The 20448-nt window shown below is 40.5% G+C and overlaps 1 protein-coding gene across 1 annotated transcript in view; it reads right to left on the bottom strand.

Moving 5' to 3' along the window:
* Nucleotides 1-10370: 10370 nt before the first annotated feature.
* Nucleotides 10371-20448, bottom strand: part of GDF10 (growth differentiation factor 10) — a 45849-nt gene continuing 35771 nt past the window's right edge. Inside the window, exon 3 of the mRNA XM_078642698.1 lies at nucleotides 10371-12872. Coding sequence (XP_078498824.1) covers nucleotides 12681-12872 — 192 coding nt within the window. The 3' untranslated portion in view covers nucleotides 10371-12680. The remainder of the gene's footprint in view (nucleotides 12873-20448) is intronic.

Below are 20448 nucleotides of genomic sequence, written 5' to 3' on the forward strand. Positions count from 1 at the left end.
GTAATTTTTACCTTCCCGCTATCCAACGCTTTCCCTACTGTTGCACTCACTGGAGTGGGAATAGTAATTTTTACCCCTACGCTATCCACCGCTTTTTCTACTGTTGCACTCCCTGGAGTGGGAATAGTAATTTTTACCCCTACGCTATCCAACGCTTTTCCTACTGTTGCACTCTCTGGAGTGGGAATAGTAATTTTTACCCCTACGCTATCCAACGCTTTCCTTACTGTTGCACTCTCTGGAGTGAGAATAGTAATTTTTACCCTCCCACTATCCAACGCTTTCCCTACTGTTGCGCTCACTGGAGTGGGAATAGTAATTTTTACCCCTACGCTATCCAATGCTTTCCCTACTGTTGCACTCTTTGGAGTGGGAATAGTAATTTTTACCTTAGTGCTATCCAACGCTTTCCCTACTGTTGCCCTCCCTGGAGTGAGAATAGTAATTTCTACCCCTACGCTATCCAACGCTTTCCCTACTGTTGCACTCACTGGAGTGGGAATAGTAATTTTTACCCCTACGCTATCCAACGCTTTTCCTACTGTTGCACTCCCTGGAGTGGGAATAGTCATTTTTACCCCTACGCTATCCAACGCTTTCACTACTGTTGCATTCTCTGGAGTGGGAATAGTAATTTTTACCCCTACGCTATCCAACGCTTTCCCTACTGTTGCACTCACTGGAGTGGAAATAGTAATTTTTACCCCTACGCTATCCAATGCTTTCCCTACTGTTGCACTCTTTGGAGTGGGAATAGTAATTTTTACCCCTACGCTATCCAACGCTTTCCCTACTGTTGCACTCACTGGAGTGGGAATAGTCATTTTTACCCCTACACTATCCAACGCTTTCTCTACTGTTGCACTCAGTGGAGAGGTAATGGTAAATTTTACTCTCCCGCTAACGTGCGGTAAAAATATTGTATATTTTTTATTAATATTATGTTTATATATATATATATATATATATATATATATTGAAGCTGCCTCATTTTGCACCTACTTCACGCACTCAAGGGGCGGGTGCTTTCGCGGGCGGTGCCACCCGCCGTAAATTAAAGCTCTGCCTTGCCTCGTGTTCCAAAGAAAAGAGAAAGCACTCTCAGGAGCGGGTTCACGGTTTTATTTCAAAAACCCACAGCGACCAGACGCGTTTCGGCGTTTTGCCTTTATCGATGGTAAAATGCGCGTCTGAGGCAGCCATTTTTATTTTACAAACACACGTGATAATATTAGACACAGAGAGAGGACGAACTGCAAGAAGTATAAGCGCCATCTTGGCATGGTCATATACATTCATTCACATCCAACCGTCCACAATGATATCATTACAGACGAACAAAATTATCGTTCATTCTACTGATTCGTAAACATCACATGAAATCATCACAATGTTTCAGTACGTTACAATAACGCCCTGGATGGGCTTATGACCAATTCATCCTCTCAGCATTGTTTGTCCTTCAATCTCGCCCTGAATAGGCCCTGTCTTTACATAATTCATTTGTGTCACTATTTACAAAAATGCCCACATATACGTACAAACATTACATGATCACATTCCTTATCTGTTTTTGAAGGACAAACAATGCTGAGAGGATGAATTGGTCATAAGCCCATCCAGGGCGTTATTGTAATGTACTGAAACATTGTGATGATTTCATGTGATGTTTACGAATCAGTAGAATGAACGATAATTTTGTTTGTCTGTAATGATATCATTGTGGACAGTTGGATGTGAATGACTGTATATGACCATGCCAAGATGGCGCTTATACTTCTTGCAGTTCGTCCTCTCTCTGTGTCTAATATTATCACGTGTGTTTGTAAAATAAAAATGGCTGCCTCAGACGCGCATTTTACCATCGATAAAGGCAAAACGCAGAAACGCGTCTGGTCGTTGTGTTTTTTTAAATAAAACTGTGAACCCGCTCCTGAGAGTGCTTTCTCTTTTCTTTGGAACACGAGGCAAGGCAGAGCTTTCATATATATATATATATATATATATATATATATATATATATATATATATAAAAATTTAATTGTATGTTTATTTATCTTTAACTTAAAATAATTATTTATTAATTTTACGGTTATTCAAGTATTTTAAGTATGTGTAAGTTAATTATATTTATTATTTCATTATTTTTTAATTACTTTTAAGATATTAAAAAAATTCGATATTTGACTATCTATATTTTTTTCAACTATATTTTTGATTCGATATTTTTGTACTTACTTGTTTGGAGATAGGAGTTCGATATTTTTGTATTCTATATTTTTTACTCGATATTTTGCTACTTTGATATTTATATCATCGATATTATTTCAGTGATCCCCCCACAACATACTTACATATATTACATAAATAAAATACTTTCATGACAGTTTCCTATGATCAATATGGTTCTCCCTTAAAATATTGTTGTATATAAAGTTAGATCTATGTTTTACTTAAACAATATATGGAAGAAACAATTCCTGGCACAACCTTCTGCAACAACAGTCAATATGTTGAGTTACATCAAACCATCCATCCAACATGGTTACATTACAATTATTATGGGGTTTGAACTTTTTTTAACAAAGAATGTAGTTAGGTTAATCAGGTATAGTTCTATCAGCCACTGAGAAGTCCACAGTGGGACCAGGGTCAATGAACATTTATCCTGCATTTCTTGATTTAAATATTGTCTGATGGATATGTACAAGGTGACATACATACATTTCTCCTGAAAACTGAAGAGGGTTTATTTATCCGAGTCTGTCTGCTCAATTGACTAATGCATCCAGTGCAGTGATCCGTGTCTGACCTAATTGTCACAGGTTTGATCAGATACACGATGGTCCACTCAGCCGTTCATCTTTCTGAGATTGATAAAATGGAATGAGTCCCACTGAGTTGGGTAACAAAAACATCTATTAGATGGTGCAAGATTCCCCAAATACTTAACTTGTAATTTGCAAATCTGCATGTTTTATTAAATAGTCACACTCGGTCAGTCGCCTTTAAGGATGTAACTAAGATTAAAACAGACAGTTGATAAAATTCATAAAAATGCTGAGAAAAAAACGAGAGGGATTCACTTGTAAAGCACCTAGTGAGAGATGTACATCTCTGTTCATGACCTCTGCTAAAGTCGAGACCTGTGCCCATGGATCCAAATGCAAGGAAACCGAAAATCTTGATTGGAAGGTGCAAGACAATAAAATAGAAGGACAGAAAGGAATAAACTGCAGGTCGGCCAGGTGATCCTTTTAAGTATTGCTTCCTTTCTATTCTGCTTGCCTTAGAATTATGTCCTAAGTAAACTCCCTGTTTTCTTTTTAGTAATACACCAGTGTGTTTTTTATCCTTCTTCTACTCTGGGGTTTCTTGACATTGAAGCTCAAAGCACATCACAACTGACACAAGGCCTAGGTCTATAAAAGCCAGGTATTAAGGCCCTTTCTAAAAGAAGGCAACGAATGCGAGGATCTAATATGCAATGGGAGAGTATTCCAGACTTTTGCAGTTCCATAACTCAGGCTTCGACCGCCCCAATAGTTGTACGGTATCTCGGAACAATCTAATACTTGGCCTTGGTGGACCGAAGCAGTCTACTAGGATGATACCACTTAAAGAGGTTTTTTAAAAAGATGGGTCCTGAATCAATGAGAGCTTTGTAGGTCAGGCATAAGGCCTTGAACTTGATACGACTTGCCACCGGAAGCCAGTGCAGTTTCCTAATTGCTTTGGAAACCAATTGATATTTGTACAAATCCAATAGGATTCTTGCGGCTGCCTTTTGTATCATCTGCAACTTTTTTAGGTGTTGATTTTCAATATTCAGGAACAAGCTGTAGCAGTAATCCAATTTGGATAACACAGGTGCAGTCACAACCGTCCTTCGATCAATCCATCACCTTTCAGGATCGAGAAGGAAGGGAAATTATCTCCACTGCTAAATACAAGCTATAATTGTAACATTTGATGGGAAGATGGGTTTGAGGGTTTGTGGTGCTCCAAATCAAGAGTTTATGTGTGTGTCCTGCTCGACCTCAACATAAGTGGCAAAGCTGTGACCAAGGTCATACTGCCACACCCACTCACCAGTGCTGATTACTTACTGTTCATACTTTAGATACATGGGGGAATATTTACCAAACAAATGTTGGAGCGCCGTGTTACTCCAAAATTGCTTACACTGTGCTCCAATTTTTTTTTGTGCAAGGATGCTTGGTATTTACACAAATAGGGCGCATCCCTACATTTCCCTTAGTGCTGGCACTAAAAAAAGCAGCCAAGCTCCAGCTCAGGCACCCTTGCGCCATGTTGCAAGGGTGCCTGCACTGCAGGGGTGATTGTTTATGTGCAGGAAGGGACACTATTGTGCACATAAACAATCTTTACAGGCGACTTGCTGTTTCTATGTGTGCTGCAAAATGCAGCACACATGGAAAGAGCAAAATGCTAGGAGAAATAAAAAATTTCTGCTCATCTCACTTGTTTAAGACCAGGTATTTCCTGTTCATACTTTTGGCACTACCCCATATCTTGTAAATATGGGGCAGCGTCAAAAAGCAATGGGTGTTGCAGTGGAACGCCCACAGCAACACTCATTGCCTGCCCCTGTGCCACAGCAGACTGCTGCAGTAAGGAGCATATTTACAATGTGCCGTTATGCCACGTTGAGTGGCTTAACGCCACCTTGTAAATATTGGGTTGAAATCTACACCACCGGAGCGTCAGAAAAAGCGATGGTCTGGAGGCATTAGGGGCTTGTAAATGTGCCTCAAGGTGTGCAAATAAATGTGAGGACCATTCCATTCATTATCATTGAGATCTACATCAATCGAAATATTCAGTCATCCGAAAAGTGTTCTTCTTTTAAAAAAATACACATTTCTGCAGAAATTATGCCTGATTCTTCTCACCCTATTTAGATGGCTCCTCTCACTTTGAGTAGTTATGGTGAAGAATTTGTATGATCTTTATGTGGTGGATGATGACTAAAGCTTACCCTAGAGGTCATCTGGGACTGACACTCTTAAGCTTATTCCATCCATCTGCTCTCCTATCAAGGTAAGAGAAACAGAGTTGGAGTTAGAAGGTCTTTCAACCCTGAGATTTGGCGTGGCGATTTTACCCCTTGCCCACACTTACCTTGTTTCACTCATATGCTTCTTCCTGGGACTTAGGGGCTCATTAGGATGGCGGACGGACCTGCGTCCGTCCGCCACCCTAGAGGAGGAGGGACCGTCCGCAGGGGCAGCGGCGGTCCCTCCAGTGCAATTAGGATGTGACCACCAGCCTGGCGGTCACATCCTCAATATTTACCATTGCGGCGGGTGCTGCTTGAAGCAGCACCCGCCGCAAGGTTAAATATGCATGCTTAGCATTTGCATGCACAAAGCGGCAGGCACCGCGCGGTGCCTGCCGCTTCGTGCACTCAAATGCAGGGGGTACCATAGGTACCCCCCATGTGCACCCCCCCACTCACCCTGGGGGCCCGCAACAGGCCCCCAAAGAATTCACCGTATGCCTTTCCACGGCAGAGAATCCGCTGCGGAAAGGCATATGTTTTCCGCCATCCTAATATGGCTGGCGGTGTCTGATAGACACTGCCAGCCATGTTAGAGCTCTTCTGCCGCGGTCGGAAGGCGACCGCGGCGGAAAATCTGCGGACCGATTTTGAGACCCACCGCCATCCTAATTTGGCGGTGGGTCTTTTGTGCCTCCCCAGCGGTTTTCCCGCATCCTCCGGGCCGGCGGTGGCTTCCGCTGGCCCGGAGGATGCGGGAAAACCGCGATCCTAATCGGCCCCTTAGTCTTTTTGTTGTTATTATAATCACTTTAATAGATATCAGTCCAATCTCTGACCATACGTAAATACTTCCGTATATGAGAAGCTGCTGCTTTGATCTGTGCATGTTCTGAGAAGTGGGACCAGAGAGCAAAATACGAGGTGTACGCTGTGGTAAAACCAAGTTCACATGTAATATATATTTTAAAAAGGAGAAAAAAAATATTTTCTACAAATACCTTTTAATCTGTTACTATAATATAAATATAGTTTTACAAACATATTTAAGTGATAAACATTTTAGAACTACAATGAGAAATACATAAATATTCATATTACAATTATAAACAATTTTCACGACAAAGGAGTTGAGAGACGAGGTTTAAAAAATGAACAGATAGAAATCTTTAAACAAAATGTTAGCAAAAAATGAAGTCTGTGCTTTTTAAAAGCGGAGAGGCAATACAGAAATCTTCCTGAGAAATTTAACATTGCAAGTTTATTTTCTAACACTGGTCTAGCCGTGCACCTTGTAACATTCGGAAAGGTTGAGCAGGGCATGGACAAATGGGTGTAACCTTAGCCCCTGTGCTGCTGCTGTGGTTGGGAGGTTTAATGCATATATATGTGGATAGGAGTGCACTTCCTTTTACTTAATACCATGTAGGAAGAACTGAGGTATGATGGGAAAGTGGAGTGTTTAACTGACCAAACCAGTCGGGCATTGATTGTTGCTGTAAAGTTCTCAGACTACTACAAAACATGAGCTTTGAAGATGAATGCATTTCTTGCAAGGATTTCTTTTTTGTCTAATAATTGTATAACCTGGAGTCCTGTAATTGCATATCTTGAAGCCAAGGATATTAGCAGTAATGTAAATTAATATTTCTTTATAAACAAAATTAGTAGACACTGTACATGAAAACAGCTTTCTACAGACAAGCAACAACAAAGATGGCCGCTGAATGTGTGAAAGTGTGGTAGAGACCGGGGAGAAGCAAATGCAACACTTAGGAGTAGAAGGAATGCAGTATAAAATTAGAAACAAAAAATGGACAGGAACCAGCAGAAACTGTCCAAAGCAAAAGGACCTAGAGCTGTGTTTTTGTTTATACATTGGTATTTGATCAAAACAGGTTCATACATTTTGTAACATTTGCTCCCACCTTGAGTGACAAGTATCAATTAACTGAATTCTCTATTGTGCATGTTCACTTAAAATGGCCTCTGTGTGTTAGAGTTAGGAAAAACCAAATGAAACAAATCTCAGACCACTGACAGTGGATGCTCCTACGGACATATCAGGATGGTGCTGAATGTACTGCTGCCATGAGCAATAAAGATGTTCGGTAATTGGGTGACCAGATGTTCGCACATTTTTCTTTTTTTTTAAATTTAAAGATTGATTGTAATTACTGTGATGATTGGCAGAGCTGAATTCCAGTAGCTAAAATGCTGTGAATAAAGAGCTGAGACAAACTTGCAGAGTATGCAGAGGGTTACCATGTTACCCCAAATAATTATTGTTTTTTTCAATCAAACTGCTAAATTACATATGTGTTCCCCACCGGTGAATTCATTAATAGTACAGGCATGATCACTGCACTTACTGAAAACCCCGAAGTAAAGGCTGGATGGATAGAAGGCTGAGTGAGCCCGTGCAGGGTTTAAGCATGTTCTTCTTAGATTAAGCAAATATATCTACAGCAGCTACTTTTAGCTCCTTCTACTAAAATATGCAAGTCTGGCTCTGTGTCCAGGTTCTCTGCTTTATGTACAAAAATATACATCTTTGTTAGTTTATTTTAGTATTTAAAAATATTTAATTTATCACGTGTTATTATAAAAATATATATAATATCAGAGGGTAAAGGGGGGAATTGCGCAAATGTCAGTCACTGATAAAGTTTTTTGACACCGTGCATAGATTTTGAGTGTTGCTCTTCAAATTTTATCACATAACAATATTATTGCATCCACTACATCAACCACCACCACTGTCAATTTAAGCAGATGTGGAATTAAGGATAGTAAATACATACTTACCTTGAGGATCTGGGGGTGAGATATTTATGTAGACTAACAATATTGACCTCATCTAGTGACATACAACCCACAAGAATGACGTGGCAGCCTTTTCATCATCATCGTCATTGCAATAGCATCATTATTATAATAATTTGACACTGTGTGGTGGAGACTAAAAAGTAAATAACTGAAGTTCAAGTAACAAGGCCCTCTGATTTAACAGCCTCTCCTTAACTACTGCCAGACCTAGCCGTCCCGCCTCCTCAGCTGGAGTGAGACACATGATTGGACACAAAGCAAGGCTTGCACTGCTACTTTCTGTGCTTCGAGTATAGGGATTAAGGATTCACTGACATTCTCTGTGCTTAGTCATTTCTTTGGGTGAACCTTGCAGTGCCACTGTTCATGCTGTACCTCTCGTAATGTTGGTAGGTGTATATTGTTACTCTCTGAGCTTAATCTACTCAGTGTAGGGGTGAAACTTGCACTGTCCTTGTCTGTCCTGTACCACTTTATACAAGGACAGTATTGTTCTTCCCCCAGCTTTAATGGATCTGTCCTCTGTGTGTAGGTGAAGCTTGATCTGTCACTGTCCTTGTCTGTCATGTACCTCTTCTATATGAGGGCAGTAGTGTTCTTCCCCCGCCAATAATGAATCTGTCCACTGTGTGTAGGTGAAGCCTGCTGTGTCACTGTCCTTGTCTGTCATGTACCTCTTCTATATGTGGACAGTATTGTTCTTCCCCGCCTTGAATGGATCTGCCCTCTGTGTGTAGGTGAAGCTTGCACTGTCACTGTCCTTGTCTGTCATGTACCTCTTCTATATGAGGACAGTATTGTTCTTCCCCCTCCATTAATGAATCTGTCCTCTGTGTGTAGGTGAAGCTTGATGTGTCACTGTCCTTGTCTGTCGTTATTGTTGTTCTGTGTACCTGTGAAACTGCCCCTGTTCTAGCCACGGCTCTTGAATAGAGTTTGCTCAGTCACTGTCCACACTTTCGGCCAGATGTAGGTCGCCCAATACCGGTCGGTAACGGCCCAAATTACAGAATTTGGCATTTGGAATGTAGGTGGCATTTTTGTAGGATTCGGTATTTTACCGAATCGGTAATTTAAGGAATCGGTAAAGTACCAATTTCTTAACGTACCGATTCGGTAAATTGCCAAATCCATAATGTAGAGGGCACTCAAGTGAGTGCATTCCTCAGTTAGGATTCATTATTTACCACCAACTACAAGAAAACCTTTGAAAAAGCAATTTTTGCTTTTACAACACTGCGATGTGGCAGACATACATGCCCTTAGGGCATGTATGTGTGCCACATGTGCACCCATGCACTATACAGGGGTGCAACAGGGTGTCAATGTGCCACCCTGCCACCCTTGTATGTGTTCCCCATTTACCGAATCGGTATTTACCGAATCAGTAATTCCCATTCAACCGAATCGGTAATTCCCATTCATTCCTACGGGCCTAGGAATGAATGGGAATTACCGACTCGGTAAATACCGAATCGGTAAATACCGAATTTTACCGATTCGGTAAAATTTACCAAAAAATTACCTACATACTATTTACCTATTCTTAAATACCGAATCGGTAAAATTCGGTATTTAAGAATCGGTAAATAGTATTTACCTACATCTGGCCCTTTATCTCTTCTTTATGGGGACAATACTCCCCCCTCACTATTCATGATGAATGTGTGTTGTTTGTTCGTGTGGCCCTCATTCTCACTTTTTGCACGGTTCTTATTGTCAGTTTGTGTGGAGGCCGCTCCCTTACTATTTGTTTTATGACTTTTTATTAAGCGGTGAACCTTGTTCTGTCCCTAATGCTCATGCTATTTCTGGTCAGCCTGTTAGAAGCCTATTTTATTGCTGCCCTTTCTGTACCTGCCCTCTGTGAGTGTTGCTTCTACTGATACTGCCAATGTCATGTCTGTTGATAAAAGACGCCTGCTGTGTCACCATGGCTGCTCTGTCTGTTGCATTTCTGGCCGAGCCTTTCCTTTTCTTGTCTGTCTTTTCAGTATATCTTTAACTTGTAAATGAGACTTGCAGTGTAACTGTATGTTGTACCTAGTCCAAGCGTGGTTGAACCAGCCCTTACTGTTACAATCTTGGTCTAATCTGTTTTGTTACTCTCTTGTTTCTGACAAAGTGTCCATTCTGTGTCTGATCTGCACTAGAGTGGTCACAGGGGCAACCATGATTGTTTGCTCGAGTCTGCACTGCCACTGTTACTTGTATTTTGATGTTGCAATAGCATACCTAGTTCACTTTTCTTATATATTCATGAAGAGGCAGGTGATGCCAGCTGCCACTAGATGGCACCATATAGAGGCGCTCACTCGAAACATGTCCAAGGACTTTGTTTTCCTTTTGAACAAGGTCCTTATGCATCAGAGAGGGGCCCTCCAAGGCCCCTCATGCTGTTCGAGGCCTGCGCCTCACAAAAGCTTGTGAGTGGAATGTGACTGTGCTGTACTGTTTTGATGGTGGAAGTAATTGCTACAGTGTCCTCAGTCCAGAAGCTTGTGCATACTATATGTTGTACGTAACAAAATAGGGATTGTTTATTATTATAGTTTTCAGTTTTTTTAAATTAAACTCTACAGAAAAATCTAGAAATAAATTTGCCACATATCTTCAAACTATTCAACATTTCCCTTAGCTTTGTTGTTTTCATGAGGACCAAGGCTCCTATAGTGCTTTTTTACACCACTGCCTTTTTACATCACTGCCCAAATAAATTGTTGTTAGAGTTAATGACTGAATTAGGAGAGGTAGTGGGCAAAATATAACGTTTCAGTTTGTGTTATTGTTTCACGTGAGGGCTCCGATTCGTTAAGACACATTTTGAAAGCAATAGGAAGTTTGAATCATGATGGTCATCATGATAATAAACAAAGAAATAAAACCACAAAAAAAAGTCATTTTTTAAGCCATTTTCTGTTGTGTTTTCCAGCAGTCATATATAGACTGAAATGAGCTGTTGTGACAAACCCTGACTGAATTAAGCATGGAAAATCTTTTCAAATTAATATAGGGCACTCTAAGTGCTGAGTAGCAAAGATCACTAATGCCTCTAATTTGTGTGGTCTGAAACCCCTAGTGCATCAGACTTGTTTGTAAAATGAAGTATGGTGTACACAGACCACTACATTAGGGACCAAAGTATGACTCCATATTCTGTCCTTATCCTGCCAAGAGTAGGTGTCCTATGATTCCGTGGCTGTAGGCAGGGCAGGACTGGCCGTAGCGGGCACTGGGCATTTCCCCGTTGGGCCGGAAGGGTGGGGTCGTTTTTGTTGCTGGGTGGGGGTGGTTTTGCAAAATCAGCCCCTTGTAACAAAAGCACACAGTGTTCCCCCCAGCTCCCCCGGAGGCCGATCGGCCGTAATTGCCAGTGCTGGTTTGTGATCCCAGTCCGGCCCTGGCTGTAGGGGCAATGAAAATGTGTGTGGTGAAGTGGCTCTAGCTGAATGAGCGTGAATTCTGTCCTATGAAAGCTGAGCTGAGGACCTAAGGCCAGATTTACTAACATTGGAAATAGCAATTAAAACATTGCGATTTTCTCTGAATTACAATCAGGAAAATGTTATTCCTAATGTATGAAATGTTTAATTTTAAGTTAGAGTTCCTAGTGGTGCACACATCACCCTACCTCATGAATATTAATGAGTTAGGTTGCAATTTGTGACCCACTATGATTCCTTGCGATCACAGAGATGGTGGCCCGCAGGGGTCAGCAGATAATCATGTCTGTGATTGTTCTTTAATAAATCAAACTTTTTTTAAATGTATACCATTTCCCTTAAAAGAAACAAGACTACATATATATATTTTTTTAAAGAAGACATAGCTCCTCTTAAACAAGCTTGTTTTTTTTTACATTCATAAAGGGGAATGGGTCCAAGGGGCACCTTCCCATTTTAAGGGGTTCCAAGAGTCCACCTCCCCATTCGCGAGTGAGCTGTCCCCACATGTTTGTAGTCAGTAAATTATTAATGTTTTGAAAACAGAATGCAATCACAAAACATTAATACATACCATTCTAATTTGGTATTTGAAATGGAAGGCCATGCCAAATACCAACTCAGTATTTGGCCGCAATCACAAATTGCATTTTGGTAATGTGTTATTGAATCACAATTTGATGTTTTTACCTCTGAAAAGGAATTTTTGCAATATTCACATATTCTGTGAATTGGGCTATTTGCAACCGTCAAAAAGCTTAGTATATCTGGCCCTTAGTGCTGTGGCTCTATTTGTGTGAATACCAGTTGAGGTGTGACTGTAATGAGGGCAGTTATGGGTGTCATACTGTGGCTGTTGTGGGGGAGAACTTTGTGCTGTGACTGATTTGAGTGTGCTCTTAGCGGGAGTTGAGCTATGCTGTGACTATGATGAGAGTGGTACACCAGGATTTATGTGTGAATAGAAAACACGCCTTAGTGTGAGTGGACGTTCTACCATGCACTTCTGGTAGTGTATAGTAGCCTGTGGCTTGTGTGATTTGGAGTATGCATTGCACAATGACTATAGAGGAGGCACACTGTGGTTTGCCTGTAGTTTTGAGTTGATACTTTGTATTAAACTCTTCTGTTACTGGGCACTATTTTGCGGATCAACTGTGATTGCGGCTAGGTCTATCGTTATGACTCTCATCTGAATTAGAGAGTATATTGTTCTCTGTGTCGAGAATTATTCCAAGTAGATGTTCTGCAGCACAATGACCAATGGACATTTTGTGAGTAGCAATGGCGTGTGATAGAAGCCGGCACTGTGCGGAGGGGTGGTGGTGGTATCACTTGATCCTCTACTGTTCTCCCATTGTCCATGCGATGGGAATCTGCTTAGTCTATCGACATGCACAGGTCTCGACTGACATATTCGGATACACCTTCAAAACCACATTCCTGCTCTCGTCCAAGAAGAGGACACTCAGAGAGTTCATTTTATCGGGGACACAGCAGGGCTCCGGGATCCCGGGGATGATCCCCACTGTCTTTACAATGCTCTGGATCGTGGCGTGATTTGATGGTCGAACAATCTGTGGGTAAAGCAAAGGAACATATTCTATTATTATATTTTGTTCTGAATAAAGATGATAAATCAAATTATCTAACATTAGAGAAGAATGATGAGGTTCAGAAGCTGATTGGTATTCAATAGTAATGAATGAATAATTTTTGGGTAGAGTTGTTTGCGGCACGGTTGACAGGACACTATAATTTAATCGACTTTAAGCAATCCACTGACTAAACCCATGTTCTCACCACACAGAGCTTCAAAGGACATCTGACAGCTGTCCTTCCTACATCAAGGGAAGCCATAAATATCACCAATTATCACCAAACATGTCCTACGACCTGTAATCCCTGCTCCCTGGAGTGGTAACATGAAATAGTTACACACAAATGAATTCATACTACGGAATTTGTCTGTTGACTATTAAAGTGTTTGATTGCATACTCGATATATAAGTATTTTATGTTTATTGATATTTGCCATTTCTCATATTTAACAACATCATGTAAAAGTGATTTATTATGTCTTGTCACAAGCAAAGCATTTATTTTTATTATTTTATATGATATCTTCTCTTGCCCTGACCTAATTTCTAAAGTGGGAGGTGAAAAGACAACTATCAAAAACAAACTGTGACTTTTGTTGCTCAGTGGGGACTTTCTAGATTTTCAGGCGATGCTCTATCTATCAGCTGTACCACCTTTACACGAACTCTGCAAATCAACTCCATGAAAGCTACACTCACCATCTCTCACGTAAGGAGAGGTTTAAGGGAATTAGGGAGGGTACATTTCTTGCAGAACAATAGAAATGTATATGCAGACTTCGGTTAGCACTTAATAAAATGCTTTGGGACTGATTAAAAAAGGCAAGTTACACTTTTGAGTAAGATTACACTTTGTAGTAAATTTACTACTTTTGGTATTTACAAACTTTTAGTGTAAACGTATTACAAAAGTGTCAGTTACATGTATCCATCCCCAGAGAAATGCAATTGACTTACTCTTGTGTGGGTGGGTGGCGTCCCTCATTAAACCCCTCCCTAATCCTCCCTAAAATACTCCTCCCTAATCCCATTCCCTTTAGTAGAAAATCTGTCTCTTTTCTCCCCATTCCCCCGTGTCCCTCCCACCTTTCTTACTAAAAGGTATACATACATGTGCTGAGGCTTCCGCAGTTGGGATGGAGAAGTCCGCACATTTAAGTATGAACATAACCTAAACTTTATAGTACGTTTTGCAGTACTACAAAAAAGCAATACAAAATGCAATTTGTGAATCAGGCCCTAGGGATTTACTATCTGTTTACATTTCTAATACTTGCCTTAGCATACGTTTGCTATTTTTCTCATGATCACCTATACTTCTTATGGTTTAGGTTAAAGCCAAATAAAGACATGAATATGTAATTGTAGTTGTCGTAATGCCTCAGACCAAAGCAGTGGATACTATAAATATCTAAATGTATTCTGAGGAGTCCCTGGCAAATTTCACGTATTCTCCATAATGGTCCGTCCATGTGAACAATGCTCATGTGATGATAAGGCAAGACATCTAAATCTTTTTCCACTGTGAGGATAGACAGGTTAGATACAAAGCTCCAAGGACTACGGCCCACATGCATCAACAATGCCATTTGCGATTCCTTATTAGCGAAAAATAAGGATTCACTAATAAGGAATTGCAAAAGGCTATGGATGAAGAAATCGCTAAAAAAATAGCGATTTCTTAAGATTCCTTAATTGCGACTCTCAAATTGCTGATCGCATTTAAGGAACACCTCCCCATTCATTCCTATGGGCCTAGAGGCCCATAGGGATTGATGGGAAGACATTCTCAATTTGCGATTCTCAATTAGAGAATCGCAAATTGAGAATGCAATTTCAAGGGTGCCAGGGTGTCAAAAGGACACCCTGTTGCACCCCTGAAATCTGCCTATAAGTACATTTTGCACACACACATGCCCCTAGGTCACGTGTGTGTGTAAAATGGAACTTTGAAAAATGCACTTTAGTGCATTTTTCAACGTTTTCGCAAATTACCATGAAGGTCAACTTCATGGTAATTTGCTCCCCCTATTAGCGAAATCGCTAATTTTTTAAGTTTGATGCATTGCATTTAAGGAATCTCAATTTGAGATTCCTTAACTGCAATCGCAATTTAAGTAATCGCAATTTTGCGATTTCTTAAATTGCGAAAAAAGTACAAAAATTATGATGTGTCCCAAATGATGAAATTGCATTCGCAAACGGGCGAATTTTGCGAATTCGCACCTTTTGCGAATGCAATTTTCAATGATGCATGTGCCCCTAAGAGAAGTCCAACCTGGGAGGCAAAAATATAAATGTTTCTTCAACTGTGGCTACTGGAGTTCTTTGATAAATGTGCTTGAGTATAACGTACGAGGACAAACCCTCACACATATACCGTACAATTTATACTCAGTCTTGAATACAATGAAAACAAAGCAAATATTAGCAGGCACAGTTTTAATGGGAATTTAGTCAGGCATTTCAAAGACATTTCAAGACTTGTGGAAATGTTATATCAACATTGCAGTTTTATGATCCCCTGGAGGTAATCCTTGACTTTTACAAAGGAGATTTTATAATTTATCTTGGCAATTCCATAACCACTCGAATATTTCATGTGAGAGAAGATGTCTATTTCCCTTAATTTATTGATCTATTTTTTTTTTTAAACAGGAGGTATAACAATTATACCAGAAATGAATTTTTAGCAAGTCAGTCGTGGTACTAAGTAAAGAGGTATGATGGAATATATAAACCGGAGTGTGATTGTGGCATTGAACATATAGTTTTGTGATGAGGAGTGTGTGATCAAATCAGCAAAATATACAAAACAAACACGAGACAGTTACATGTAGCATATTATTATGCTAGACCTATTTACATTTTTGGTACATGCTGTGTCATTAATTGTTCTCTTGTTCGAGTCTTAGAAGATGACTTTTCAGGGTAGCATTCACCCAATGGGGTGTGTAGCGTGCTCACACCTCAGTGGCTAGCTCCTAGAATTAGAGAGTTGGAATCTGAATGCTACCAAAGGTGTAGAGAAGTTTGGAAACGCTTATAAAGCTAGCACTTTCATGCTTCAAAGGATGAAATGTGGAGCTTGATTGGGTTGTTTCCTAACTCAAATAGTCACTTACCTTCAATGCTCACTGTTTTAATTCGACAAGTTTAAAAGTTTTCAATTCTAATTTTGCCATAAGTTTGTGTATCTTTCTTGTGAGTAAGTTAATTTCTTGAGTAGGGAATAGCCTCAGTCATGTGCTCATACTGTGTATATTTAGATTTTTTTTAAAGGGAAAAATTCCTCTTTTGTGTAGACAACTTGTTGGCGAAAACTCCATCGGTTTATGATGCCAAGCCTGATATCAGGGAACCTAACTCTGTGATAAGGCCTGAAAAAGCATTCCACCAACAGGTAAAAGTAATTAATCTAAAAAGGAAGAATTTGAAATAGAGGAAAAAAACTGTTTTCAATGCCATGCAGTTTCGGGAAGCCTCGGCTTAGAATATCGCAGTACACGAGACATAAATCTCAACTACCCTCTCTCGCCGTAAAGAACTGACCTGCATACCACCTTATTTTTCAATGCTTCATTTTAGGAAAATGGTTGCCATCTCAATCTATCTATGATTATAATGCACTTGTAGGTTTGCTTTTTTTGCATTTCTTTCACTCCAGCACTCTACAGAAAACACTGGATGTAACATCTGACATAGACTTAAAAGAGTACAGGCAAGCCTTTTAAAAGACACATTATACATTTTTCCCAACAGCACCCAACACAAACAAATACCAAATATCTACCCACACAGTCATGTCCATCCCACAGAAATCATATAAGATTATAACAATTATCCGATAACTTTCAATAACACCTTCCTTTTACCACACATTATATCTTAATAGATTCTATTGCAATATACTTATAACTTCCAGTACCCAACAAATCTTGTTGGAGAGAGCCCCTGACTCTCTCCTGTAACATGCAGCTGGCAACTCAAGCGTAGTCATCACAAAAGCATATCTTTCTCCCCATGCAAACATACTTCTCAAACTAATCAGAACTTGTTAGCTCATCTGTATCACATCCGCAAGGCACAACCTTGCATCAAAGGTATGTAATTTCCGAACGTTGCCACACAACATAAGAGTCAATTCAAGCCAGGCAATGCGCAACTTTTTACCAACGTGGAAGTAAATACATGCCAAAGTCCTACAGCACTTGCACCCATGACCATATCCTGCTGCAAAGATCCCCGTCCATCTCAATACAGATTATCTTTTCTACTATCTAATATCACTGTTTATAAAGAATACATAGTACAGACCACTTTGCACTGGCAAAACACCACAACTCTGTGTTTTGCTAGTCCACAAATGTATAGGAAGACGCAAGACTGAAACATCTATAAACCATGCAAATGGCAGAAATGTACTATAGAGAGGTTCATCGCATATTATGATATGACCTTGCGTCACTTCATATCATGTTGATGTGGGGATATTTCATGCCCTTTTTTTAGGAACAGTCCTATTGAGAATATAAAATATTCTGTAGACTCCTCAATCATCCATAACTATTGTACCTTTCAATCACTTGAAAAGAAGGTACTGTTTCCTCTACATTTCAAAGTACGCCATTGATTTCAGCAGCGATACCTTTGGAGACCAGGGGCAATATTATGAACTTGGGCACACTTTTCCTGTTTGCACCTGGCTCACCTTAAAACAGGTGCGCCAGGTGCAAACAGGGAAAGTGCACCCTATTTATTTATTTTGAAGGTTTTATATAGCGCGAACAAGACTCTTGCGAGTATCAGAGCGCTTTACAGGTCATAATTAGAAGGCAGGAAATAGTATACAAAGAACAACAATAAAGAAAACAAATACAATGAATATATATATATAGAGAGTTCAAGTGAATTTAGCCATGAGGATAGCTTTCACTTCTCTTTTGAAGGAGGCAGTGGAAGGGATCATTCTTGTTCAACTGGGTAAGGCGTTCCAAATCCTCGATGCCATACCAGAAAAGGACCGGTTATACGTTTTTTTCTTGGCAAATCGTTGAGGTTGTACTACATAGAATGTGCTGCCCCCAGGGCAGCAGCAAACTCGTGCTACCCTGGGGGCAGCACTTTCCGTAAGAAATAGAGCAGTTGCTTTGAAGCCACTCCATGTTTTCACTGAGCAGGCGGCACCCGCCGACAATTTCAAAGGGGATTAGCGATCCCCTTGCGGGCAGGTGCAGTCAGTGACTGCACTCGCCTACAAGGGGATCTCTGGGGGATCTTGAGGGGGCCTACCGGCAAGGCACATGGAGGGGCCCCCTCCGGGCTCAATCAGGAGTTCTGCAACAGGAGTGCTGTGCTGTGCTGGGGAGGGGCCCCCTGGAGCTTGGGGATCCCAGGCACCGCGGGGGCTCCGGGGGCCTGTGTTACGCCCCTGGCTGTCGGTATTATAAAAGGTGGCGCACAAGCTTCTGTGGCCCATTCTGTAGTACCAAAGTTCCACGGGGTACACAAAGTGGGCGCAAATGCCCGTTGCGCCCCGTGGCACTTTATGTAATACGGGCCCAGAAATGTCCATCTTCTTTAGTGCTCCTAACTGAGGAGATTTACTTGCGTAAAACATTTCTACACCATTAGCCAGATGGGTCTCACTTCAGGAAAGCTTTGCCATCAGAAATGTTTAAAGACAAGTTTATTTTCAGCTAAGATATGACAAATGATAGAGTCATGTCGGCATGGTAAAGGACACGCACTTGGAATTCCCCAAGGGCAGACAAACAAGTATCTGGTGTCACGGAGAGAGAGGTGTTAATTGGAAATCTGATTAGATGCGGCCAGAATAATACATCAAAGCACTGAATTGAATAGAAAGTCATGAAGGATATAAACATTACAATAGCATCAAAATCTAAAGTTTGATCACTAAATTGTACACTTTCTCCCGTAGTATTCCCATGTTCTTTGAATTTAGCAACTTTAAATATTTTGATGAAATTTGGAGTTTCCTGTTGTTAAATGATAAAGCGTTTCTCCCTATTTTGCTGTTTTATTTCCTACTTTAAACAAAACCACTTGAACTGCTCCCTTAAAAAGTTACACCACGCGATCTTTTGCATTTTACCTTTACTCTTGATAATGATGACTTGCAACACAAAATATGTGTACAACATGGATAACACGTTTAATTTTACCAGCTTAAAAAAAGAGAAGATAATTGAAATAAAACTGAACAATGCTTCCTTGATCGCTATTAATGATTTATTTGTATGCTCATAATTGTTATGGGAAGTGTCTATTGTGGTTGGGCTTAAAAATGGTCATATTGATAAGCAGGTGGTGGGTGATATCTCTGCAATGGTGAGGGCCAACAGGAAGGCGCCAAGTGCCAAGAATCAGGACAGCAAGTCCGAGGCACTGCGGCCAGCCTTAAAGCTGTAGGACATAGATTGATTTTCCCTTCAAAGTTTCCAACAGTGCCACAAGGCCAGCATTCCTAGATTAACAGCATTGGCACAGGCTCCTTTCTAGGAGGACAGACTGACGTCATGGTGAGCAGGAAACTTAACACACTTTACTGGCTGAAGCCCTTATCTACAGATTCTGAATCAGGAATTGGCTACAACAGGAAACGACACCTGTTTGGCTAATATTACTTGGATTAAAGTCCACTTGTTTTAGAAGCTGTTTTCGCAAGACTTGTAGATAAGACAAGAAGGAAGTAAGTGTAAGAGTGTGTGTGTGTACGTGCACGCTTGTGTGTGTGTGTGTATGTGTAAGTGTGTGTGTGTGATAGTATGATTGTGTTTGTGATTATGTTTGTGGTTGTGGTTGTTGTTGTACCTCGCATATGATGCTGTTCCTTGAATATGGTTGCTATACCTGGGCACACTGCCACTTTTTATGGAATGGGATCTTTGGGCCCGATTCACAGAACTTACTCAAGACAAAATCCTAAACTTACTACCATTTTGGTATTCACAGAAGGCACTTACTCATTTTGGTATTCACAGAAGGCACTTACTCATTTTGGTATTCACAGAAGATAGGAGTCCTAACTTCAGGACTCCTAAATGCCTTCTGTGAATACCGAAAGTCTTAAAGTTAGGATTTTTCTCAGTTTAGGAGTAGTAAAGTTAGGACTCCTAACTTTAGCACTCCTAAATACCTTCTGTGAATACCGAAAGTCTTCAAGTTAGGATTTTTCTCCGTTTAGGAGTAGTAAAGTTAGGACTCCTAACTTTAGGACTCCTAAACTGAGAAAAATCCTAACTTTAAGACTTTCGGTATTCACAGAAGGCATTTAGGAGTCCTAAAGCTAGGACTCCTAACTTCTGTGAATACCGAAATGAGTAAGCGCCTTCTGTGAATACCAAAATGGTAGTAAATTTAGGATTTTTTCTTAAGTTAGTTCTGTGAATGGGGCCCAGTGTGTCTGGAACATCAAGAATTTTGATACCAGGCAAGCATAAGTCAGGGATGTTACAGGGCATCTTTCTTTGTTCTCTGGGTTCGGGGTGTGCATCTGTATCTTGCGTTTGAAGAGGTCTCAGGGCCC

Source organism: Lissotriton helveticus, chromosome 5_1, assembly GCF_964261635.1.
Source record: "Lissotriton helveticus chromosome 5_1, aLisHel1.1, whole genome shotgun sequence".
Classification (NCBI taxonomy): domain Eukaryota; kingdom Metazoa; phylum Chordata; class Amphibia; order Caudata; family Salamandridae; genus Lissotriton; species Lissotriton helveticus.